Below are 16,369 nucleotides of genomic sequence, written 5' to 3'. Positions count from 1 at the left end.
TTCATGAAGGAATAAAGATGGGCAGCTGGAGGGTTATGACGGAACAAAAGTTGATGGCAACAGCTATAATGACCTGATGAAGTCTGGGTTGGAGAATGGTCTGTGGGGGTTGTGGGGGGTGGAGAGAGAATATGCTGCCCTTGAGTAGCCATGGGTTAGAGGGAATAAAAACAACCCCAACGTATTATTTAACGCAAACTGGCTGGTGGATATCTCCCGTATGAAAAGGATGGGAAAAAACCATTTTAATTTGTTAGTTGGTTAAATAGGTAAGTAAATAAGCACATGCAGAAAAACTAAGCAGCTCTAAAATAATATGAAAGCTCAATGAAGGAAATATTTTGCTCGAAAGGAAAAACATACATCTTTTATGTCGAAAGCTCTGGCGTTTCAACTGTTTTGATCCCAATCAATTGCACAACTCTTCTATTTCCTTTTCTTCTGTTTTAACGTATATTGCGATTGTTTTAAGAAAGACAAAGATAGAAACATTGTGAAGTATGTTTTTTTTAAAAAAAATAAGGAAAACACACATGCTTGACCGGCATGTTATTAAGCCAAACCAATTAACGTCAAAATGACAATTCTAGGTATTTATCCACAATTCGCAAGAACACGTCCTGTTGCCTAACGAACGGAGTATTTGAAGGCTAAAATAATACTCCAGGAACAGGGTTTGTCACAGGGTGGGAATGAACATTCTTAATGCTCTTTCCCTATAAAACAAGCTGTACCACGGCACTGTAACTTAAGACTCCCAATGATCTTTCCAAGTAACTTAATAAAACCGTGTCAGGAGTCTGACTCCTCCTCTCCACATAGTGAGTGAGACGTATCAACTGAGAGTGTACATCCAGAACATTTTTCTGCCAGTAACCAGAAGTAAACAGAACCAGAACGTTCATAAGGAGGAGAACAAGCCATAAAGTTACAGGTTGAAGTGCATCTCTGCACCAACCTATTCCTCCTTTACAGCAGGTGTTAAAACACACACATCAGCTTGGGACATTAAAAAAAAAAAAAAATGTAGTCAACATTGCCATGTTTTGCTTCTGACACTGCATAGCAGGCTGCACGGCTTTGGGATGAAAGTGGATTTCTGTGCAGTTTTTCAAACAGGACAGGAAAATTGGCTTTCAGATGGCAAAATCAAAACTAGAGACTGAATTGTTAGAACCCAATACTAAGAATTTATCCAGAATGTATAACTTGTTGCTGAAATGGAATACACAGGATGAAACAGTCAAATCGGCCATGATTAAGTGGGCACAGGATGTTGGTCATAACATTATGTCAGCTGACTGGGAATGGTTATGGAACACCGGTATTAAATTCACGGCATGTAATGCCTTAAAGGAAAACATTATGAAAATGGTCTATTGGTGGTACATGACCCCAGTCAAGCTGGCAAAAATTTATCATTTGCCCGACAACAAATGTTGGAAATGTAAAGAGACTGAAGGTACCTTCTACCACCTTTGGTGGACATGCCCGAAGATTAAGGCTTTCTGGGAAATGATCTATAATGAAATGAAAAAGGTACTTAAATGTACTTTTCCTAAAAAACCAGAGGCCTTTCTCTTGGGCATTGTCGGCCAATTGGTGTCAAAGAGGGATAGAACTTTTTTCATGTACGCTACAACAGCAGCAAGAATACTCATCGCAAAGTATTGGAAGACACAAGATCTACCCACTCTGGAAGAATGGCAGATGAAAGTGATGGACTATATGACATTGGCCGAGATGACAGGCAGAATCCGTGACCATGGAAAAGAGACGGCGGAAGAAGAATGGAGAAAATTTAAAAGTTATCTTAAGGACTATTATAAACTTAATGAATGTTAGAGTGTTGTGGTTTTCAGGAACAAAGGGATACAGTGATATAAGGTCAGAATATAGAGATGACTAAGATGACAGAGGTTGGAAAGTAACAAATGGGAGTTGCTATAAAATTATGGACATTGGGATGCAGAAAGGGGGGGGTATGGGGAAGTCCCAGAAAAGAGGTTTATGAAAATATGATATGAAATTATACGTGTATGTTTGTCTTTTTAAGTGTTTGTTTGTTCTATAAAATTTTGTAAAACCAATAAAAATTTTATAAAAAAAAGAAAGAAAGTGGATTTCTGTGCTTTCTCCGCTAAGTGTTGGTTACACTCGGTGAGCTACTTGCTCATTCATGCGGCTCGTAATGCAATGAATAATCCATAAGCCCTTCTGCAAAATAATGGCAGCTCAGAGCCCAAGGGAGATGCAGGGAATTTGCAGACACATTCCGAATGCACATGGACGGCTCGCTGTTGCCACAAATGTTATTTTTACTTTTGCTTCTTCTGACGGCTGCTTATATCCAAGCACTGTCATGTACCTATTTGCAGCATCGGCGGGGAGGATTGTCAGGAAAGTCAAATATCTCTGCTGACGGGGAAATAAGCTCAAGCTCTGGTAGAAATAAGAGATGAGATTGGCCACTCCCTGACAGTTAACTAGCTCGCTCATTCTAGCTTGCGACTTCAAGGACTACAGTGGTACCTTGGTACTCAAACAACTTGGAACCCAAACACTGCAAACCCGGCGGTGTTCCAGTTTGTGAAATTTTTTCAGAAGCCGAACATGCTCTGTTTTGAGCGTTACACTTCCAATTTGAGTGCCACACTTGCGTTTTGAGTGTTACGCTGAGGTCTGTCTGTTTTTGCTATTTATTTTGCATTTTTGTGGCTCTTTGTTTTTGTGACTGCGTAGAACCCAGTTCCGCTACCGATTGATGGATTGTGTGACTGCAGTACATTTTCTATTGCTTTCATTTTATGGATCAATGGTCTCAATAGATAGTAAAATTCATGTTAAATTGCTGTTTCAGGGGTTGTTTTAAAAAGTCTGGAACGGATTAATCCATTTTGCATTACTTTCTATGGGAAAGCACGCCTTAGTTTTGGAACGCTTTGGTTTTGGAACGGACTTCCGGAACGGATTAAGTTTGAGAACCAAGGTAGCACTCTACATGCAAATCAAACCTAGAATGCATCTGGTCCCAGGGCATGGTCTGGATGCCAATGAAGCCACTTAGCTGAAGGTCCATGCCTAGCTAGTGGCTGGATGGGAGAGTGCCTTGGGAATCCCATGCATGTCATCTTGGGATCCATCATGGAAGAAAGGCTGGCTATATGGATATGATTGGAATAAGCTACAGGGAAGAATAAGGCAGAAGCCTGGAAAAGGCGGAAATAAGGTGCAGCCAGCCTGCTCCTGACTAATCCTGCACTTAAATGAAACCATCTAAGAAGACAAGTGAAGGCTAGTAGGGGAAAGGAATGGAAATCTCATTCTCCCTCTTGCCCTCCTAGCTGTGTCCTACCTGTATGATCAGGAAGCAGGCAGAGGAAGTATGGTGGGAAGGGGTTGAAAGAAGGGATTCAGCCTTTTGCAATACATGGATTGCAATAATACATGGATAATGAGATAATTCTACGCCTTTTCCTGCGATGAAAATACTTAACAAATTGTAAATTCTGTATAAGCAGATTTCCCCACATTTACTGTAGTGCTTCAAAGGGTCTGAAGCAAAGGAAACAAAACTCTGTGGTCCGAGGAAATAATGCAGATTAAGAAAAATGGTCCCATACAGTCATACCTCGGGTTGAAGTAGCTTTGGGTTGAGCGTTTTCGGGTTGTGCTCAGCGGCGACCCGGAAGTAACGGAATGCATTACTTCCGGGTTTCACCGCTTGCGCATATGCTCAAAATGACATCACACACATGTGTGGAAGCGGCGAATCGCAACCTGCGCATGCGCAGACACGGATTGCGTTCGCTTCAGGATGTGAACGGGGCTCCGGAACGGATCCCGTTCGCATCCAGAGGTACCACTGTATTAGGCATTCTGCTTCCAAGATTTACATCAGAAACAGTCAACAAGGACTCCCACCCCGATGTTTCTGGAGTTCCATCAGCATGGCCAATGGTGAGAGATGTTTGGAGCTGGAGTCCAGTAACACCTGCAGAGCAGCACATTGATAGTCTCAATCATGGATAGCCAAATAAGCTCAGAATTTTCAGTAATGGCAGACAGAATGCAGGTGAGCGGAAACGGTCCTATCCCAGATGAAAACAAACATTATGGAGAGGCACTGTGGATCAGACCAAAGGTCCATCTAGCCAGCATCCTGTTTGTAACTACAGGCAGCCAGCTGCTTCCTGGAAGCTGTGCACAAAGGCAACAGCAAACCCCCACACTGGCTAACAGCTGCAATTCAGAGCTACACCGGCAAGTTCTAGTGTTATGGGAGAGAGGGAGAAATAATACGTCTCTTGCTTTTCTCTATACCAGGTATCCTACAAAACCTCCTTCAAGTGTGGGTCCTTCCATAGCAAAATAGCACCATCCACACACAGAAGGGGGGTTAGCAGGTTAGGGGAAACCCCAAGGTTATACAACTACAGAGAATTTAGAGCAGCAGACTTGGGGTCACCTAAAAGGAAGTGATTGAGTCCAGCGAGAGCTGAGCATCCTCAGTGGCCATGGAATGTTGACTGGATTGTGGGGGTAGGAAACAGGAACCTAATGGCTGGTAAGAGGGGGAATGGAATGGAAGGGAAGGGAATGGAGTATCTTGGAAGAGACCATCCTGGAATGGAGTAGATTGTGGTGGGCTTGCAACCTGTCAAGGATCACTCTGCATTGGCACTCCCCCCTCAAATCCCACTTATAACTTTATAAACCTTTATTATATCCTCCACAATCCTATTTATTTTCTAAAGTAAAATCCCCAGATTCTTTGATCCTATGGAAGGTATTACTTCCTGATCCCCCCCCCCTTTGCTGTTTCCTGCACCCTTTCTTGGTCTACAGTATTCTTTTATTGCAATGGGAGGCAAGAACTGTATACAGTATTCCATATACAGGCACAGCACAGATTTATATAAAGGCATCACAATACTGGGAAACATCTATTTTCATTCCTTTTCCCATATAAAGAGCCTAGGGCCTGGGGCTCAGTGGCCAATAGGGCAGAGAGGACACGATCATCAGCACCTTTAGACACAAGTAAGGAGTGTAGAGGTTGCATTCTGTGACCACCAGCAGACCGGCAGCCCAGACTCCAAGGTCCAACTATGGAAATTTACAAGTCCTGGCTGCCCATTGCCCTCTGCCCTCATCTGAAGGTAGGGTGGGCAAAGAAAAGGAAAGGAGCCTGTTCTGCTCTGAATAGCGTTGTTTGTTATCAGAGGTATGTTCCTAAGCCCCCCTAAGCAACAGGCTTAGAAGGGCTGTGGAATGCAAAAACTACTCTGAAAGAATGCAAACATTTTCTTGACCCTGTAATACCTGGATAATGCGATCTCTGGGCAAATGCTATGCCTTTTCCTGAGATGAAAATACTTACCGAATTTTAGATTCTGTATAAGCCAATTTTTAAAAACAAGTTCAGTGCCCCATTTTTTAAGGGAACAAACATGTTTTGTTTTGAGAGTTCTGTGTCGAAGCCCTTGAATTCAGGTGCGCTAACGTAAAAGTTCTGGTGGGAACTTTTATATTGTAATTTTAGGTTGTGAGGATAAGGTAGGAGGAGGGAACTTTCTACACTACACTAAGATCTCAGTCCAAGAAATAGTGACTTCTGAAAGGTCATCCAGTGAACTTTATGGACACGTGAGGTTTTATTCCCAGCCTTAGCCCAACAGATAAGCCACACTGGATTAGTAGCTAGTTTCCCAATAACCCTGAAAATAAACGCCAATATCTGTTGCTCTCTGCTGCTAGTCCAGTACTCTTGGGAAGCCCCTCAACTGGACTGTTTGAAAAGCAGAGTGGTTACAAAAGTAGTGCCATGGTTGGGCCCCTCATCTAGAACTGCACTGCATGGCTGCTGATGATCCTGAAAAACTTACAGGCAAATGTGCTTACTCATTTAGCAATGCACTTTCTCAGGGTCGCTAAAGCAAAGGCGACCCCTGGGCAGCCATTGACATTTATATCTTTGAAACTGTTTACTTGGGGTTAAGGTTCGTCCAAGAACATGGAGCTGAGCTGCATTTGTTTTGCCCTCTTTGCCCGGTATGAGACACGATGGCATAACCCCCTCCTGATTGCTCCATGGCAGCAGCTGGACTCGGAAAATTACACACAGGCACTCTGTGGCACAGGCCGTATTTAGGGGAAGGGATGGGGAGAAAGAGCAGCAAGGCATCAGGTACCAATTTTACTTCTCGTGTTGCACAACCTGGTGAAGGACAGACAGTCCCTGGCACTCTGTGAGCTTATCCTCATACTGGGTGGGTAGACAGAGAAGCTGAACAACACTAGCTAGTCCTGTTCCTATCATAATGAAGCAGAAGGACCACTGCGCTCTTGCCTTGCTTGTGGACTTCACAGAGGCATCTGGGTTGCCGCAGTGAGAACAGAGTGCTGGGCTAAGCAAGCCCCTTGTTCTGATCTAGTGAAGTTCTTACGCTCTGACTTTCAGGGTTCTACGGGAACACCGAAGAATTGATGCTTTTGAATTATGGTGCTGGAGGAGGCTCTTGAGAGCCCCATGGACTGCAAGAAGATCAAACCTCTCCATTCTTAAGGAGATCAGCCTTGAGTGCTCACAGGAAGGACAGATCGTGAAGCTGAGGCTCCAATACTTTGGCCACCTCATGAGAAGAGAAGACTCCCTGGAAAAGACCCTGATGTTGGGAAAGATGGAGGGCACAAGGAGAAGGGGACGACAGAGGACGAGATGGCTGGACAGTGTTCTCAAAGCTACCAGCATGAGTTTGACCAAACTGCGGGAGGCAGAGGAAGACAGGAGTGCCTGGCATGCTCTGGTCCGTGGCATCACGAAGAGTCGGACACAACTAAACGACTAAACAGCAACAACAACAACAGGAAAACCACAATTCTGCTGAAGCACAGACTGGTATTCAGTCCTACTCCTTCTTAGAGTAGGGCCACTGAAGCGAACAGACATTTCAGTGGGTCTATTCTGAGTAGGGCTTAGTTGAATACAAGCCAGGGGGCCAGATTCAACTAATGGTGTTCTGCTAGTGGATTCCGGTGCAGACACACTTTTGCTAAAAAAACCCCAACAACCGTCCTCGAAGAGTTAGAACGTGGTGCTGAGAACGCCAAGGTTGCAGCCCCAGCCAGCAAGACTAGTGGTCACAGATGATGGGAGCTGTCGTCCACAATAGAGGCTGCCATATTGGCTGCTCTTCTTCTTAACCATGGTTTAGCATTGCATGTGACTGTGGCCACTAGGTCATGTTGCCAGTGATCGCAGATAATAATGTTAAACCTGAATAGAGGCATCGTGGGAAAACTGGACAAGGACAGAAGGGGATAATGTGAGCCTGCATCTTTCAGCTCAGTTGGTTAGAGTGTGGTGCTGATAATGCCAAGGTTGCAGGTTTGATCCCCGAAGGGACAGCTGCATATTCCCGCATTGTAGAGGGCTGGACTAGATTATGACTCTTTGATTCCAAGCCATTCCAGAGGATTGGGAGAATAAATAGAATTCAGCATGGCAGTGAAACAGGTGACAATCTCCTTAGAATGGTTCTGAATTCCACCCAGAGAATCTAGCTTTCTGAAAATATCAGCATATTCTCTCCCCCCCCCCCTTTTTAAGTGAAGCATCTAATCCTTAGACTACAAAAGTGAGCCTGGCAAAATGACTAAACCCAGAGAAGATCTCGCAGGGACTAGAGGGCAGATCTGTAGAACTCTGCATGATTCTCTGCCCCTCTCCATGGACTTATAAAGTTATGTAGAACAATTCATGCCAATTTGCATAATTTATGCCAGGCACAGAATATGGGTTATGTCGGCACCGAACGCTTTTTCATTCTCTTTAAGCACTGGGAACATCCAGCTGTAATTCTCTTCCTCCTTACACTGAACCGAATGTGCAATTTTCCTTGAACAAGGACGAAACTTTACTAACCCTATTCAAAAACCACCCATGTCCCCTTGCTTTCTAGGCAGAAATACAAGCCTACAAGAAAGGAGCGATCACAATAAGAAAGGCGAAACGGAACCGACAGGGAACAAAGAGTTCTCGTGAACGTGCGGCTGCCCTCTCTTAATCCCTAAACCCCAAAGGGAAGGAACAGATTTTCAATTCTGGGGAAGAAAGTATTAAGGAGGGGAGGGCAAAATCCTCCAGGATTGGGGGGGGGACATATAGGAAAAAACATCCACTTCATAGAAGCGAAGCAAGGAACACAAATTGCTCTCACACCACTGTGAGCTAATGGGTCACATGGAGCGTCTGACAAGGTGCTTTATGAAACTCCACAACAAACTAGGATGCTAACTTTCCTAACCTAGTAGAGTGGCAAAGAAATGAAGCATTTTTAAAGCACCGTCCGTGTTGCAAACCTCACCCCTGCCAATAGCTGACTTAAGGACCTAACAACAAATTACGTTTATTTACTTATGCATATATATTCTGCCCTTCTGGTGCAAGAGCACCACTCTCAGGGCTGCTTACAACATTTTAAGCTGCAATTTTACAAAAACAGCAATATGTAAAGTAGTGAGCCAAGGAGACAGGATAAGCAATTTCATACAGAAGTTTCATCAGCAAGTAATCCAAACTGGGATTCATGGTTAAAGCTCCTTCTTCACTAACCAAGAGCTGCGTTTTGGGTTTTTTGGCCAAAGGATCAAATACGTCACAACAAATAAATACACTAACCTGAGGATGCCTTAACAAGTCGCTGTCACTTTCATTGTCTTTGCTGCAAAAGAGAAGAAATAGTTTGGCTCAAAAGCGTATCATAACGAAAGCTAGCAACAAGCTCAGCATTTTAAACAATGGCCTGGTTCACATTTCACATTAAACTATAATTAAAAACAAACCATAGTTTAAATGTGGATGAGCAGCATGATCACTTTGCTTTTCTCCAATTCCCGTTGTGCTGTGGACAAAACTGGCCAGAGACTCATTTGATGTGTTGTCCAAGCCTGGCTTGTGCCTTGCTGTACTCCTAAAAATCCCCACGGTTGGTAATGAAGGTTTGTTCCTGGCTTATTGCTCAAGGTTTGCTTGGGAAAAACAAACCACGAGCCTAGATTTGGATAACTAAAGAAGTTAAGACTCTAGTTTGTTTCCTGGCTACTCATGAGCAGCAAGATCAGAGAAGGAGCAGAGCAAGTACTTCACAGCGGTATGCGCCAGCATGCTGTTCATTCACATTAAACCATAGTTTGTTTTTAACTATGGTTTTGTGCAATGTGTGAATGAGTCCAATGACCATTACCACTATTGCTACACTTTTAAAAGGATGACTGAAAATATTTTGAGGTTCGGTACTTTAAAAACTAACTCATCCTCTTTAAAACTTACAAAACCAAGTCATCTACTCTTTAGAGACTTGAATGGAAAATACGAATAATCAACCAGCAAGGTAATGATTAATAAAGGCAAGTTCAAATCCATAAAATGCTGCAGAATTCTGCAGGCAATTTTAAAATCTCTATGTTCAAGAAAAGATGAACTACAGGGCTCTCAAAGTGGTTGTGTGCAACTAGTTTCAAAGTATAAGGAGATTCTCTAGTGTTGGGATTCACTGAAATCTTGGGCCAGAGTAATTTCCAAGTTACCTGTCTTCAGAAAACACTTCCATGTCATCTGGTCCTGTTTTGTCCACTGGTCTCAAGGAACCAAAAGTTTCCATTGCCTGTAAAACATCAAATATTAAGAAAACTGCTATGGATTATCCATTTTTAAAGTGGTAGCTGAAAGCATCTTTCATGCAATAATGAGCTTAGCATACACAACTCTTTGATATAAGTAGCAAAACGCCAATTACTATGAAGGTTCTTCCATGGGAAGGTTTGGGAGATGCAATTAATGGGAAAGCAAAAGATGAAATCAGATACAAATAGCTACTTATGACTTCAAAGCCACAGTCTTCACTCACAATACTTCACCTTTCCAAACAGTCCCTTCTGCACAGGTCTCACTACAACAAACAGGCCACATTCAAACCATCACATCTCAATCTGTTAAGGTGAGATACACAGAGACCTTTTGCTTCCACATGCAGCCCTTTGGCTCCTCCCTTTGCTGTGAGCCTCAATTAAGCCAGGAAATCTAATTAACCCCCAGTTTCCTGTTTCATTTGAACTGGGTGCAAAGGCTTCTTGTTGTGTGTTGTCTTAATAAACCAAGCTGTGATCTTTCAAACTGGACTACTGTCTCCCCATGGGGGCCCCATTTCTGGGTCATTCTCACCCCACTTTTTTTTCTTCCTTGCAAGAACTAGCCACTCATTCCATACCTCTCATAAGCACCCTGACTTGGTTGTCTCTTTGATTGTAAAAGTACTATTGCATCCCCCTCTTTTTCCTTCCCATGTCCCTTTCTGGGGACACCTCCAGACACCCTTTTCTGTTAATTTGTCCTCATGAAGCTATCGGGGCAGTCACACATGTTCTTGCTTCCAACACTCTTTGCATCTGCCGATGTTTTGGGGTGATCACACACCGCTTGATTCCAATCCGTGCATACCCTGTAACTTGCTGCTGAAATTCCATTCTGGTTTATTTCTCCCCACAACCCACTCTTTCATTGTGCTATTCCCCCTCTGGACAGCAATAATGTGGTAGCATCAGGGAAGCATCTCATAACAAACTAAAACAGAATAAACCCAGCACCGATGCAATATTATTATGCAAAGAACATGTTGCAGAAGACACCTGCGATACAACACCAGTCTGGGAAGACCCTAGGCCTTTGCACCAGGTGAGTGAACAAGTCTTTTCTTTGAAATAATCACGAGTCACATCTGAAATATTTGCAAGCTACATGATTTCAGGGCATGGTCCAAAGGCCCATGCCTTAACTTGATGTAGCTAAGCATTTTTGGGTCTGGTTGGTGCCTGGATGATCTGGGAACCACATGAACACCATGGCAGAAGCTACAAATGAAAGAAAATGATTTTTTTTAAGCTCTCCAATTCCAGTTTGGCAGCCCTAAAACCATTCATTGCCTTGCCTTTGCTTGCTCATTTATCCAAATGCATAAGAAAGGCAACTGGAATTATGTATACATTTGCTTAAAAAGTAAGAAGGATTTCAAGATCCAAGCAGAACACCTTGTGCAAATCATAGCTGTGTAAGTGAGGGTTTTGGCAATGTAGCCGAAGAGAACCAGAGAAAAAAGTTTGCCATAACTCCAAAACTACAACATATCAAGCATCCAAAAACTGGTGGGCTTCCACACATTACACTGCCTATTTGTATATCCATTGATGGAAAAGTTTGGTTTCTATAGGATACAGAGCACAGCTGACGCCTGAATCTGCAGACAGAGGAGCCAGTCTTGTGTTGGAAATGTTCACACCTTGTCACTATGGACAGCCACCTTCCACTGCAAAGGTCAAAGAAGGATTTTCTAGCAAGCTGTGGCAGAGAAGCAACAAGCCGCAAAGAGCTTAATAACCCTGCCTTGTGATCACCCTCCAGCCTCTTCTCCGACGCCTGCTATTTGCCAACGTATGCCGAGGCAATCAATAGTATTCTTGAATCAAATGTCACAGATACCTATATTTATCATGTTTCCAGCTCAAAAGGATCTGAAGTTATGGTGTGTGGGGTAGTCAAAACAATGGACTCATTCACATGCCAAGATTAAAAAAAACCTCCTTGTGTGTGGTATGGCCTTATGAATAGAAACTCAAGAATCTGCCTAATGCTGGACCACTTGTCCATTTAGCTATGTATCTTCTACACTGACTGACAGCAGCTCTCTGGGATTTCAGACAGGAGCCCTGCTTGGGGAGGGGCCAGGGATAAACCTGGGACTTTTTGAATGCAAAGCAGCTGCTTTAGCACTGTGGTCTTCCCCTAACATTTCAGGGGCTGGTTGGCCACACCTGGGAAACCCAGCCAGATGGGCAGGGTATTATTTATTTATTTATTTATTTATTTTCTTCAACCACGCACCCAAGTTGCTTCCTCAGCTGTCTGCATTCCTCCTTTCCTCTTCCTCCACCCATTACCCAGAATAGCAAGGGCTCAATAACAATTCAAAGTTTGCAGCCATTTCATAAGAAAGAGGGAAACAGCAGGAGTGACGTTAACAGCTCTGCTTACCAGAGGACTGTCCTGGTTGTCATTAAGCTCAGAAAGTTTGGTGCTGGATTTCTGTCGCTTTGGTTTACTCCTTTCTCCGATATATCCGGAGCCGGCCTCTTGCAGTTTTTCTACTTCTTGAGCAGTCAGCATACACTCTTCAATGCTGCCAAATCCAGAAGGAATATTCTCCTTATTGATCACCTCCCTGAAGAAAGACATTGCAGGGTTACCAATCTGCTTCAGATGTTCTTAGAATATGCAGGAATTACGGGAAAATTTAAAGAGCCAAGGAAGGGGAAGGAGGGAAGTCAATGAATATGTATGATTACAATGGTGGATATTTAATGATGGAAATGTATACTTGAAATTTATCAATAAAAATATTTTTTTAAAAGACCAATCTGCCTCAGTGTTCATGAAAGCACACCAATGTGTTGCCCTGAATTTGCACAGCTCTGGAAAAATTTCTGTGCTCTAGGCTTGTTTATAAGTTTCCCAAGTCTTCACTAAATGACATTTGCCCATAGGTAGTGACAAGTCTATCTCTAGTGGCCCCAGAGGATGGGTTTGAAGGCACATGGCATAATAACCCACCTGAAGCTAAGCAGATCTGACCCTGGTCAGTGCCTTGATGGGAACCTTACTTGAGCTCCAGAGAGTAAGATATACATGAAAATACGAACAGTAAAAATAAATAAAAATAAATTAATAGTAAAATTAGTAAACTTCCCTGGGGTAGATCAATGAGGAGGGCAAACAAGTCTGCCCTATAATTGCCAATGAAAGTGAAATCCATTGCAACAAACACAGTACATGCTGGCCCGTATTAATTTCTTTAATGTTCTGGTACAGACCACCATGATTAAGAGGAATGGATGGAAAATAAAACTTCAGAACTTGGAGAAGCTCCCATCTCCCCCACTTTTTAAAAATTGCTCTATTCAAATAACTGTACACTTGGTACCCAGATTTGCATTATTTTACCATAATTTTCTGCAAAGCAAAAAACTAGGGATTTGTTTTATTGGAATTTCCTTCACAAGCCTGTTTCCAATTTGTACAGATTATTACTTTGAAACATAATCTATTACATAATCAGATGCAATATATATCCACACATTAAACATGCAATTCAGCTACAACATTCATTAAAAACTTAGCCGCAAATCCTCTTGGTTTTTAATTGCTGGGACCTCCGCCCTCCAATAAAAAAGAAGTAGGTAAACTGGACCAATTCTATGCCTGTCAGTTATTTCATAAGACAAAATGTTTCGTGCCTATTAGCAATTAAAAGTGAATTAGTTTTCCGTAAACGGGAAAGCAGACTTGGAACACAGACAGCCCAGCAGGTGTTTCTGCCAAACTGTATGCATGTTCAAGAAGTGAGCATAACCACGTTGCTTCAGTCTTACATTTGACCAGGAGACACAGCAGAAGAAAGGCCAAAGAAAACACCCTAGCGTAGACTTCTTCTTTTAGGCAGGGATGAGCAAAGAATCGGATAACTGTAGAGTTGGAAGGGACCCTGAGGATCATCTAGTCCAAACCCCTGCAATGAAGGGATAAGCAGCTGTCCCATACGAGAATCAAACCTGTAGCCCTGGCATTATCAGCACCACGCTCTTAACTAACTGAGCTGAAAGATGAAGGCTCACATTCCCCCCTTCTGTCCTTGTCCAGTTTTCCCACCAGGTTTAACATTATCTGCGATCACTGGCAATGTGACCTAGTGGCCAGAGTCACATGCAATGCTAAACCATGGTTAAGAAGAAGAGCAGCCAATATTGCAGCCTCTAGTTATTGTGGACGACAGCTCCCATCATCTGTGACCACTAGACTTGCTGGCTGGGGCTGACAGGAGTCCATCCCCCTCTGGAGGACATCATGATGGTTTTCCTAGTGGTTTAACATTACATGTGAACTGGACCAATGTCTACATAGGGCCTGATGTAGCAGACGCAACTATCCCCACAGCTAAGGGATTAGGAGAACTCTGCAGGGCTCTTTTTTCTCCCTGCCAATCCTTTTTGGGGCTCACCAGGACGCAGCTTGATGTCTGCAGTGTTAGCACATCAGCCTAGACTGAATAATGGCTGGCTCTGAAGAAGCGAGCAAGGAGTTCAATCAATCTATCTATCCATCTCTCTGGGAGCCTGCATATTCACTTGGTCTTGGCTTATGGTGTCGTGCGAACTAGGTTGGTATGTTGTTGCTGAACAGAAAGGATAGAAGTTTATCTGGGAATCTATCATGCCCAATTTGTACAGAGGTTTTTCATCAATGTATTTCCTGATCATGATTCCAAGTACCCCAAAGCAGGGCTTCTTGCTTACTACCCAACATTCTAAACCTGAACATCTCAACGTGGTGCCACTTCTGACGTTCTGCTTAAGGTCTGTGGTCAATCTTGCGAAGAGTTCACAAAACCAAAATAATAAGCTCTGCAGAAATTCTGGCTTTTTACAGTTCACCACAATGGATTTTTAAAAATTTATTTTTTTAAAAAAAGGCCATGCTATAAACGGATCAATTTTCAGATGCTGCTCAGCTAAGGTTTCCTTCATAAGTTTATAGTCGGTTGGTGTGCAAATGAAAGGACTTGAGAGGCTGGAAGACACGCAAAAAGGCAGATCTGCAATTCAATAGGAAGGCTGCACAGAGGTTGGGGACGACGACACCCAACTGCAGTGCTATATGCCGCTAAACACGTACGCCTGTACACTAGCCCATCTCTGACCTACTTACTTGAGAAGCATCTCAGCATGGCTACTAGTACAGGGAGAAACATTAAGACACTCTTGGGATTGGGAAACACTCCTGTTTTGCAAGAGGGCTTACATTTTGGGTTCACCTTTATAAAAGGAAACGTTTTGGTGGTGGTGGTTTTCCATTAATTTTTTACTTGCGGAAATTGATGCTACATTTCTCCCAAAAACGTAAAGGGAGGGGGGTGGAAATGTTTCCATCAGCTATGCACTGTGACAGCAACAAGGCAGAACATCACTTTTAATGCTCTTTGAAGCTGCTCTCTATCACGGCAGTTCCCTGACCCATCTAAACCAATACTGTGTACTAGTACATGCTACAGATTTCAGGCTGAACACATAGAGAGGCAGAAATTGCAATCGTACATATCTCTGTTCCTTCGGGCTTCATCCTGTTCTTTATGATGCCTCCGTCGCTGCCGGGCAGACACGTTTGAGGACGTGGATGATGTTCCCGACTCGGATTCTTCAGAGCTTTGACCGCCGGATCCATGAACGTCAAAAAGATGTTGCTCGACTGCTGACCGGATTGTCTTTTCTAAGTATCTGTAAAACCAACAAACAAATATGCAAGAAAGCAAAGGAACGTTAAGAATGATGGAGCTACAAAAACGAGGGTAAAATCTCACGTGTAGATTTATCAAGAAGAACCTCTTCTAGCAGAACTTAGAAGGAAAAATTCTGCTACTGCAATCCAGGGCATAGCCTGAAGGCGTATGAGGCAGCAAACTTTGTTGAAGTAGCAAACACTACAAACACTATGTACAAGCAAGGGTGCATATTTGAGATTTCTGTAACAGCTAAGGCATATATACATTGCTTTAAGTGATCCTAAGAATGCAGCCTTGCTCAAGTACACAACCCTGCTGGATTGATTTTACCCTAAACTGAGGGATAGGAATACATTACATTTGGTCTAGAATTCTTTACCAGAAGCCTTGCAACCCAGCAGGCAGGAGGTAGTCCACCAGAAATTTATTAGTGGTCCATCAGTAGACCACTCTGCCCAACCTTGCACAAAATTCTTCCAAAGCACAGGAAGACCCACAAAATGTTTTAATCAAAGTGTCTCAAATGACATTACTGTATAGAATCACAGAATCGTAGCGTTTGATGGGACCCTGAGGATCATCCAGTCCGGCCCCCTCAAAGGTAAGGATGTCAACTAAAGCATCTGTGACAGATGGCCATATCTACAGGACAACAGCCTGAGCTAGCAAACTTTATCAAGGATACTTTCCTTGAGCTTTTGCAGAGTCAACAAAACACATGCGCACACATATAACAAGAACAATTCAAAACCAAAGAAGACATAAAAGCAGACACTTACTCTCCAGTAGGAGGGAGGCTGCTGTTGCTGTTGCTGCTGCTGACTTGCGACACGTGAGCACTGCATGAAAGGAATTCAAAAGTTATATGCAAGTCTCAAAGAACATTAAGAAAAGCTGCTTAGAGAACCCCAGAGCTTTGCTTGAATTCTGAATGATCTGTTTAATGAATTAAAAAGGCCTCCCAAAATATAAGCACACCTTGG

The 16,369-nt window shown here is 43.1% G+C and overlaps 1 protein-coding gene across 4 annotated transcripts in view; it reads right to left on the bottom strand.

Annotated features, from left to right (window-relative positions):
• The window catches only part of FAM13A (family with sequence similarity 13 member A), a 149,046-nt gene that overhangs the window by 24,336 nt on the left and 108,341 nt on the right, over positions 1-16,369 (bottom strand). For all 4 annotated transcript variants that reach the window (XM_081206972.1, XM_081206971.1, XM_081206973.1 and 1 more), the window contains 5 exons: positions 16,166-16,225; positions 15,202-15,381; positions 12,089-12,275; positions 9,592-9,668; positions 8,684-8,726 (listed from right to left, as the gene is read on the bottom strand). In XM_081206972.1, coding sequence (XP_081063098.1) covers positions 8,684-8,726; positions 9,592-9,668; positions 12,089-12,275; positions 15,202-15,381; positions 16,166-16,225 — 547 coding nt within the window. The remainder of the gene's footprint in view (positions 1-8,683; positions 8,727-9,591; positions 9,669-12,088; positions 12,276-15,201; positions 15,382-16,165; positions 16,226-16,369) is intronic.

Source organism: Podarcis bocagei, assembly GCF_964188305.1.
Source record: "Podarcis bocagei genome assembly, chromosome: 9".
NCBI classification, from domain to species: Eukaryota; Metazoa; Chordata; class Lepidosauria; order Squamata; family Lacertidae; genus Podarcis; species Podarcis bocagei.
Note: the sequence above shows the minus strand (reverse complement) of the source record. Positions and strands in the feature narration are given on the sequence as shown.